Source organism: Nannospalax galili, unplaced genomic scaffold (genome assembly GCF_000622305.1).
Source record: "Nannospalax galili isolate Female #2095 unplaced genomic scaffold, S.galili_v1.0 scaffold1250, whole genome shotgun sequence".
Classification (NCBI taxonomy): domain Eukaryota; kingdom Metazoa; phylum Chordata; class Mammalia; order Rodentia; family Spalacidae; genus Nannospalax; species Nannospalax galili.
In genome coordinates, this window is record NW_008328704.1 from 105470 (window position 1) to 115625 (window position 10156).

Below are 10156 nucleotides of genomic sequence, written 5' to 3' on the forward strand. Positions count from 1 at the left end.
CAGGAAGCGGCCATCTTTGAAAGAACATCTTGTGGAGCCTGATTGCTGTTGACACAACCCACCTGCTCGGACAGGGGCCCGGACACACTTTGCCTTCAGAGAACCTGTGGCTTTTTGGCAGGATCCCCAGCCACCCCCAGGACTCTCCCCAGGCCCCTTAGCTCACTTGGGCTCCTGGGCCCCCCCTCACCTGTTCCGTATAGCATGGCCAGCAGGATGGAGGAGATCCAGGCCGTGTCGCTGTAGCCAATATCAAACTCATGCATGAGCTCCTTGAAGAAGACACTGACCGCTTTGGGGAAGGCGTAGGAGAAGCCAGTGATGACGAAACAACCAAAGAGGACGGCCCAGCCCCAGCCTCCATCGGGGGCCTTGATGCCCGTGGGACCCTCGTCCACCACAGCTCCTCCCATCGTCAGGAGGGCTGGTTCCGCCTTACCCTGAGCAAGAGGAAACAGTGCTGACTCAGGTTGCCAGGGTGACCATCTCAGCTGCAGCCCAGCAGGAGAGGGTGGGGACGGAGACAGGCAAGACACCTGGGGAGCCCCAGGATTGGCACCTGGCCGCTCTACAGCTCAGCCATGGGCAGCCTGCCAGTGCTGCCTCAGGGCCCCTCTCTCTGGCCACCTTTACCTAGTGAGCCGACTGGGCCTTTCGTCCAGCCTCCTGCTCCCACACAGCTGGCTGCAACACACAGTAGCCTTTTGGGGGGCGGGGGCCAACCAAGACTCACATTACTTCCTGAGGAGACCCAGGAAGTGGGCCTGGCTGTTTTCTGAAGCTGTGCTGGGCAGAAGCTGTGCCCTGCGGCACAATCTTGGCAGCGACCTGTACTTCCTGTCCCCTCCGGCCACACTCTTGAGTCTTCCCCTAAGTGTCCAGGGCGGGTGTCCAGCTCTAACTCTAAAAGAAGTGAGTCCTGCCCACTCTGGATCCTGCTTTCTGGCTGACTGGCTGGGCAGAGGTCTGCAGCAGGGGCACATGGAGGTACACAGGCTGTGGTACCTGAGTGCGGCTTATCACTAGCATCACTTCCCAATTCCCCTGAGCAGAGCCGGGTGGTTGTACCTCCGCCTGGAACCATCCATGACGGTGGCTTTTGGAAAGACAAGGGTGCTGATGGATTGCCGGAAGGTCTGAGGCGGGGGGGAAGGACTGACTGACCGTGGGGGGGGAGGACTGACTGACCGTGGTGGAGGAAGGACTGACTGACCGTGGTGGGGGGAGGACTGACTGTGGGGGGGGGCTGACCATGGTCGGGGGAGGACTGGTGGCAGCTCCTAGCCAGTCTGTGGGAGTAGATCCTTCTGGCCCCCAGCAGCCAAGGCAAGCAGGGACTGTCCCAAACCTCACACCCACCCGGGGCCGACTTCCCTTTTTGTGAAATTCAGGGGCTTAGTTTGTGGGAGACAAAGCAGGTTGGAAAGCTGGGTCTAAACCTGTATCTTCCTCTCCCCACATCAGTATTCCCCTAACTCCAGCGGTTGGCCTGTCAGCCACCTCACCAAGGACTGAGGTGCAGAAAGGGCAGCCTCCGACCTGGGTGTTCAGTCCAGCCTGTTGTACCTCTCTCCACCAGTGGTCTGTCACCAGCGCTCTGGGAAGGAAAGCAAGCCATGGTGTATGAAGGTGGCCGGCGTCTGGGTGTAAGCCCCTGACCAGAACAGCTTCCCACTTCAGCTGCTCACCCTGGGAGGGCTGAGCATGGCTCCCTGGGCTCTAGCCCTGCCCCTTTGCTGGCTCCCTACTGTGAACACTGTGGTTGGTGCATAGACATGCTGGACTAGACTGTGCCTTGCAAAGTCCAGGCTCAGCGTGACTCTATCCGGGTTCCCTAAGGTTCACAGGCTACACACAGCTCTGCCAGGAGTACTCACCAGCCCTAAAGGCTGTACATACCCTGCCTCTGACATCTGCCTGAGTCACCACCCTCTCCCCACAGGCCCAGGAGTGTCATGTGCCACAGTCAGAACACTTCTTACCCATTACCCTGAGTTTAAAAGGCCCCAAGATCATATATAATGGGAAGACTTAAAAATCTGAAGAAACTAAAAAGTACATTTTAGGACCCAGGCCCAGAGTCCAGAGTGGTCATAGAGAGAATAGGTGGAGTGCCCAACTCTGGGGTCTCTGCTTGTTTGTAAGTCTGATGCACTTTTAAAAATAAATTTGGGGTTGGCAAGACAGCTAAAGGCACCTTGCACCGACCCTGACACCCTGAGCTCAATCCCCACGACCCACAGGGTGGAAGGAGAGAACTGACTCCTTCGGGCTGTCCTGACTGCTGTGGCATGCACACACCATGGCACACACATGCTCCCTCCCCAGGCACACAGAATAAAAATTTATTTAAGTGTAATAAAAATTTAGTGGCCATGCAAGGCAGAAAAGACCATGCCCGGAACCCTCAGTGAGCACTACCCCAACTCTACAAACCTAAGGTTCCCGCAGAGAAGTTGGGGCTCCCAGGCCTGAGCCTCTGAGCTGTATCAGCTGTGCCCACCCAGCACTTGTAGGAGCTCATGGGCACCCCCACTTTTTGAAGTGTCTCTTCCTTTGCTTGCCCTTTACAAAAGCTAGTCCCTCACTAGAGCTCCCAGAGTCCCCACAGGACAGAAGAAGGAGCTAGGGACATCATCACCTGCTGTAGGTGAGGTGCCCTCTGACTGCGGTCTTGGAGGGTGAGCAAAGGGCAGGAGGGCACAGCATGTTCTGAGACTTTTGAGACCCGTGGCTGCCATGTGAGATTTACGGGGGGCGGAGGGGTGCCACCTTCAGTGCCAAGGAGATGATGGCACCCGGACAGGAAGCTCCCAGCCAAGTGCTGTCCTCACCTAGCCTGGGCCACCAGCCACGCTAACGTAGCCTCAACGAAGGCCCACCCCAACCCGTCACCAGAGACCCTACAGATGGGAGGCTACAGTTTGACAACCCGGGGTGGAGTTTAAGCCTGCTGTTGGCCAGCCAGACGCTGGAGGCAGGGGACTTCACACATGGGGAGAGTAGGGGCCAGGATTCCCAGACTGCCTTGAGAAGACGGTCCACAGACCTCATCTAGGGTGACAGAGCCCAGATGGGCCAAAGTGCAGGCTGCTCCAAGAAAACCCTGGGGCCACCCTGTGACTATCCACAGGGGGAGGAAGCACCCACCATTGCCCATCTCCATCAGCAATCATGGGCACATCCCAGCTGGCTGGCCTTTCAGTGACATTTACCCTCCCAAGGTAGCATGTGAAGCCACCAGAAATAACCCAGCCTCTAGGTTGCAGAAAGCTGATCTGGGGCTGGGGGTTGGGTCAGGAGAGGCTCCAGGGTGCTACCAAGGCTGGTCCCCAGAGGCCTTTGGAAGGCCCAGTACCCCTGGAGCTGCAGTTGGGCAGGGACAGCCTATGGCAGGAGTGCATCGGAGCCCCTTGGACCAGCCCTTCCAGGAGACCCTGCATCCAGGGCCCATTGCACCTCTCAGGTCAGAGCTGTTAGGGACCCTCCCTGCCTACACTGTAGGGCCTGCACTACAGCCTCAGCAGTTGGACTCATTGGTTCCTGTAGACCAAGTGCCCAGTGACCCAAGCCCTGCGTTCTGTGGCCTGTTCAGTTGCCTACTTAAGTGCTTGTCACAGGTTGGAGGGGCCAGCCAATGGCGTTGCTTTCGTGGCCCAGGTAGACACTGCAAGCACTGGGGCAATTGCGTTCCTTACACTAGCATCCCAGATCCCCACCTGTCCCTAAGCCCACCAGTGTGCAAAGGCAGGCCATGGACAAGTCTTTACGGACGTTTTCTGGCAAGGAGTGCAGAGGGCAGCAGAGGGCGGGCCCTGGGCTGGCATGGCCCTCCACCCCATCTCTGTTTGCCCATCCTCTAAGTGCATGCCTGGCGCTCCCGGTAGACTCTCCTGTCAGCTCACATCGACTCTGCAGGGTCCAGTGAGGCAGAAACACGGCATCATTTGCCAGAATGCACAGTTGTCCAGATTCCGACACCTCAGGGGAGACCAGCCCTGAGGTCGCTTCAGTGAGGAACACTGAACCCTTAGCTGTGTTGGGACCCCCCCCTTCTTTGCAAAGTTGGGGTCAGTGGTCTGGACGACTCGGAACCCCTCTCCATCGAGGTCCCTCCGAGACCTACTGGACACTGAACAAAGCTACCTTATGGATCCATGGACTCCCATGCTGTCCTCCAAAGCCAAGGTCTAAGGCCAAGGCTAGGGGATGGCTTGGAAGTCAGAGACGCCCCCCAGTTCCCACACCAGCCAAGTATGGAGGAGTGGCCACAGGCAAGAGAGCTGGGTTTAGGAAGAGGCTGGAGGGCCGCTAAAGGATAGCCTCGCTCCATCTGCCCGCGGGCGGTAGAAGTCGGGCAGACCTGGGCGGGGCCCGGTGGGTCCGGCTAGGGCTGGGGAGGGCAGGAAGCTCCGCCCTCGCGGCCCTGGGACGTGGGGGACGTGACCGCGCCAAGGGAGGAGCTGCCGCCGTATTGCCTGGAGTATATGTCCTTCGCGACCGTACTTGCAGCGCGCAGCACCTCCAGGGGCCGCTCCACGCGCCCGCAGGGACCCGCGCCTTGCCCGCAGCATCCTCTGCCCTTAGAGGCGGGGCGGAGCGGGGCGCGCAGCCCGGGGCTCTGCGGGTACGCAGCTGATCCGTGAGCGCATCTGCCCCTGGTGACCCATTCCACAGGTGGACATTGAGGCCGGGAGGCCTACGCAAGGTGACATTGAGAACTCCTGGCTTGAGCCCGCCCGCGCCCCTATCCCGTACAAGGTGGCCTAAGGCCTGATCCAGAGGCTCTCCAGTCCCTCAGCGCCACCTCCCAGAAGAACCCGCCTGGGGCCCCGGGTGCCGCCCGGACTCATTCCTCGCTGGCTCTCCCTTTCCACCCGGCCAGGTCACTGTAGGACCCGCCCTAGAGTCAGTGAGCGTGGCACAGCGGCGCACTGTGCGTTCCCACCCACTGGAGGCTCCAGGATCAATCACGCTTTCTTCTTACTGCTGCTCCAAACCCAGGCGTCCAGGCAGTGAGTACTAGATCTGCCCAAGGTCACTGAGGCTGTGGGCAAGTCTATCTTGAGACCCAGCCTCTGGCAGTGTCCCCAGTAACCCTTGAGGGCCAGACACACCACCCACGCGCACCACCCTGGCTGTGCATCAGTCACTGCCCATCCTGAAGGAGTCCCGGGCTTTGGGGACTGTCCTCGTTCCTCAGCACAGAAAACCCAGCACCCAGTGGGCACCAGCCAACTCTTGGGCCTGTGGGATGGACTGGGTGGCATGGGAAATAACCTGGCTCGCCAAACAACCCACTCAGCTTTGGATAAGCCTCTGGGCCTGTGTTGGCGTGGGGAGTCCCTGCCATTTACTGTCTGTAAGACCACCCAGTGGCCCTGACTCCGGGCATCACAGAGTGATCCTGTCGGCCTCGGTGGCCTGGACAGGCAGCCCAGTGCGTCTCGTACAGAAAGGACACTAGATTCTGCTGTCCCTTTGTCCCTCACCCAGATTCCACGCACCACCATCGGCAGTGGTCCAGAGCTAAGCGCGTCCCTTGAAGTCGAGTCTGCATCTTGATTGGCCCAGCATCCAGGCAGGAGTCTAGTGAACCCATTTTTTAGATAAGAAAACGGAGGTTCTGTGCCTGGTTTTCACGGAATGAGGAGGTTCAAGCGAACCCAGCCCATTCTACGAAGAAGCCCCACTTTCATGTGCCTAGTATGGGTGAGTAGCTGCTCACCGTGGGTCAGTTTAACATGATAGCAAGAGAGGTAAAGGGACGGGAGAAGGAGGCTGGAGCGCACCCCCCAACCACCGGAGCGCACGTGCGTCCCTCCCGCCAGGCAGGCGGCCTAGGCTAGGTGGCGATCCAGGGCTCCCGGAGGCCCGCAGCATCCCCACCAAATATAGCCCAGGGGCCCGGGCCGCCCTCCAGCCCGCCTTGGGCCAAGCTATTTATACTCGGGACCGCTCGGCCTTCTGGATGAAGCCCAGCCCCCGAGGGCCGCCCGACGGATGGGCTTCTGCGCTGGCTGGGAGGCGGGGTACGAGAGCCGCCTGCTGCCCGGAGCCCTTCGGTGGAGCCGCAGGGGTGAGAGGGTCCGACCAAGCCTGGGGAGCGCCGGGGCCAGAGAGCTAGGAGGGGAAGGGGAGAGGGGCCGCGAGGCCATCTCCGAGGGTGGGGGGGCACCTGCTGCGCCAGGGCCCTACCCGCGGGACCCATCCCCGGGGCGGCTCGGAGCGTGCCAGCCTCAGCGCCCGAGCATCCCGCCGCGCCTACCTGCCGCCGCCAGCCGCTACGCCCGCCTCTGCCCGCCCCGGCTGCCCAGCGCCGAGCCGGGGGCGACTTTAAGTGCTCTCATCCCTCGCGCGGCACGTCCCCGGAGCACGTCACCACCGCCTGGCGCCGCCCCTGCCCCTCCCGCCCGGACCCCGCGCGGCTGCCGGAGGCGGCGCCCCCACCGCTGCGCCCCGACGGCGACGGCGCAAGCCACAGCGGAGTCTCGGCTTTCCAGGCAGCCCCGGCCGCACCCGCTCAGTCGGTGCCCCGTGCGCACCCTGCCCGAGACGCGCCTGCAGTCTGCCGCGCTCGCCCCTCGGACCGGGGCTGCCCACCTCCTCCGTTGTGCTTCTGCGCCCCTCCAGTTACCGGCTCCCGAGGCTGAGAGTTCCTTCCTCCCAGGCTCCGGTTGGAGCGCGGCTTGCTCTCAAGCACCTTCTGCCCGGAGGCGCACGCACACGCCGGACCCCATGTGCCACCGATCTAGCGGCCTGGCCTCCTTCGGACCTGCGCCCCATCCAAACCTTCGCATCTTCCTGTGCCTACTCGGGCCGTTGTGCGCCCGCAGTCTTCCCGGTTTCGGAAGCAAGGCCTGTGCCAGGCTATTGACCTCACTGAACTTCCCGTTTCCCCAGTGGTTTGGTTCCCCAATAAGCCAGATACAGTCACAGACCTGCAGCTCTGCTCCCTTGCCTTCTCAACTGCCAGCCCAGTCTTGGAGAGTCAAGGCAGCAGCTCACCCTGCCTGCACTCTGGCCGCCAGAGGAGGAGCAGGGTTGAGGGCTGACCACCAGGGGAGGATCAGGGCTGGGGGCTGACCACCAGGGGAGGATCAGGGCTGGGGGCTGACCACCAGGGGAGGATCAGGGCTGGGGGCTGACCACCAGGGAAGGAGGCTGACCCACAGGGGAGGCGCAGCGCTGGGCTACGTTGGGCCCTGCTTACCAGGGAAGGAGGCTGACCACCAGGGGAGGCGCAGCGCTGGGGGAAGCTGGGCCATTCTTCTGATCTAGTGTTCTTGCTGGTCCTCTGCAGGGTGCAACTTCAGCTCCATTTCTCTGGGCGACACAGTGGAAATAAATACACACTTTGGGTGCTAAGGTTTGCGCAGGCACCAGGAGCATGACCTTTGGTGCACAGGGCCCAGGGAAGGGCCTGTTCTCGGGCACTCACCCAGCCTGAGTTGAAGGAGCACTCCACCTCACTTGTAATGAGGCTTTTAAAAGACCTCAGGTTTCCTGAGGCTAAGGAACCTTATAGGGTAACTCTGAACACAGCCGGAATGGGAAAGGGTGACCCCCCGCCAGCTTCAGAGGACCACAGCTGTCCACCCTCCTAACAATGGCCTTGGCTCTGGAGTCCACAGCCTGGAGTCCCTAACCTTCTGAGATGCCCTGTTTAGTAAGACCAACTGCTCCATTAGGTGTTCAGCACCCACTCTCCACCAGTAGGTCCTCCATGGAAATAGCCACTCGGGTCTGATCCCTACTCCTACCTGGGGCCTATTACTCCGAAAGTGTTGGGGAAACCCAAGGCATGAGCCTGCCTGGTGAAAATCCTATGACATCCAGCTTGGCGGCCTCAAACTTCACGGTGGAAACCTGTGGCAGGTGGCCGAGCTCCCTCACACATCTTAAGCTCTCCGTAGAGTCTCAGTGGTCCCACCCAGCTTCCAGTCTTAATGGTACTCCTGCACAACCGCTTTTCAACAATGGTACCCTGGCTTGAGAGAGGAGCCATGACTGGTCAAGTTCAGACCTCTGGGAGACAGCACCCCACTGATGTGGAGCTAGCCCCATGGCCTTTCTTGGATCCACAGTTCTTGTGAGCAGGAACTGTGTAACTCTCCACCCTCAACCTGCCATCCCTCACCCTTCAAATCAGGTAACTCAGAGCTGCCAATAAAGAAACGGAAACAAAGCCAGTGAATCCAGGGTCTCACTGCTTGCTCTTGCCTCTTAAAGGCCAGAAGCGTCCCCACCATTAGCCAGGTTAGATGCCTCTGGTGGATCTTATACCCCACTTTCTGAGGGAACTTGGGAAATTTCAGGGCCTAGATCCCACAGGTGAAATTCCCACAGTACATCCTCCAGTGTCTTCGGCTCACCTCACAGTGGTGTGGGAATTTCCCTAGACCCAGCTTCAATGTACAGTCCCCCACCCCCCCCCGTGGTCCTAGACCAGTCCAGAATGCCCTTTTCTGAAGGGATGGGGTAGGATACCTGGGAAGATGTAGCCATCCCTGGTGAAGTGGCAGCTTCCAACAGTGCCTGATGGTGATCTACAGCTCTGGGCCTGCCCATCACAGGGCACCATGCCCCACCAGGCACCCTACAGACCCTGCCTCCTCTCATTACAGCTACAGGTACAGGTCCAACCAGGCCCAGGAATGTGCAGAGAGGAATCTGGGTGGCTGGAAGCCCTGTGGGCTTTTGTCCCCAGGAGCCACTGGGGTGTGAAGGATCTCGCTAGCTAGAGCAAGCATCCAGTCTCAGACAGGATGGGAGCCAGGATGCCCCTCTATCTCTAAAGTGATCTTGGAATCTCCAAAGTGATCTTGGAAATGGAGAGAGTTTTCCCAGTGTCATTCAGGCAACTGCCCCAGGGAGGGTGGAAGGTGTCAGGGAATCTTCCAGGACCTACAGAGCCATACGAACTGTGCACTGTGGAGGGTTTTTTGTTTTTGTTTTTGTTTTTGTTTTGTTTTTGTCTTGCCTGCATCTGTAGAAGCAAACCGCATGTGCCTGGTGCCAGCAGAGGCCAGAAGAGGGCATCAGATCACCTGAAACCTGAGTGAAGGATGGGTGTTAGCTGCCATCTGGGTGCTGGGAACTGAACCAGGACCTCAGGAAGAGCAATCAGTGATCTTAACTGCTGAGCCATCTCTCCAGCCCCTTAGGGAGATTCTTCACGATCCTCCAGATTGCAGCCTAGTCACCATGGCTGGCTGAACCCCCCCAGCACCAGTTGCCTCCTCATGGATGGGATTCGACAGGTGGGGTGAAGAAAGCCAAGTCACAGAGACAAATGTTCTGACCTAGCCACAGCCCTCATTCCCTGGGGTCCTCAGCAGCCTGGCTCCTGTCAGGCTTGAGTATTCCCTGACCAGGGGACTTAGTGACACAACTGTTGAAACCTGCCATTCTACATGTAGGGTACCCTCTAGGACCCTGCAGGTGCAGTGGATCCAGCTTTCCCTGTTTGGCCCTGGCTAGAAGAGGGTACAGCCCTGTGAGGCTCATGAAGGCAGAAACTTCACAGGGCAGAGCCTAGACTCAGGACCAAGGATATGGACCCAACCCCATTCCTTCACTCTGTCCCTTCCCCCAGTGTCTTCTCCTCCCAAGCCTTCTAGAAAAATAAACAGATTAGCTTGGCAGCTGCCTGGCAGCACCCAGGGAACAGGCAGTCGAGAGAACTCAGACCAACACATCTGTGCTTTGCAAGTGCTAGGCATGACACGGTAGGGTGCTTTCTCATGGATAATGGGTGCTGTGAATGGGTGTTAGGTAAGTTTGTGAGTGCTGTGTTGTGCATAGGCATTGGGCGTGCAGTGAGGATATGAGGGTGTCGGTACTAGGTGTGTAACGTACGTAGGTATTAGGTATGTTGGTGTTGGGTGTGTCAATGTGTTTGTGTATGTCGGATGTTATGGTGTCGGGCTATGGGTATGCCCGAGTCTTGGGTATGTGGTGGGGTGCTGGGTGAGTGTTATGTATGGGTGGTGGAGATGTTGGTGTGTTGTTCACTGGGTATGGGTATATGTGGGTGTGCCTGCATGTTGCATCTGTGGTGTGCATTTCTTGCATGTTTGTATGGAGGTGTCTGGATGTTAGGGTGTGGGTATGCTTGGGTGTTGGTTATATTTGTGTAGGAATGTTTGTGTAG

At 59.1% G+C, this 10156-nt stretch overlaps 1 protein-coding gene across 1 annotated transcript; it reads right to left on the reverse strand.

Moving 5' to 3' along the window:
• Window positions 1-80: 80 nt before the first annotated feature.
• LOC115069389 lies at window positions 81-7268 on the reverse strand. The gene is made up of 6 exons (XM_029560904.1): window positions 7214-7268; window positions 7009-7051; window positions 6269-6334; window positions 1506-1597; window positions 734-966; window positions 81-440 (listed from the first exon to the last, which is right to left on the reverse strand). Exons 1-6 carry the CDS (start codon window positions 7266-7268, stop codon window positions 96-98), a joined length of 834 nt encoding a protein of 277 aa, XP_029416764.1. The 3' UTR covers window positions 81-95.
• Between the last annotated feature and the right edge of the window lie 2888 nt (window positions 7269-10156).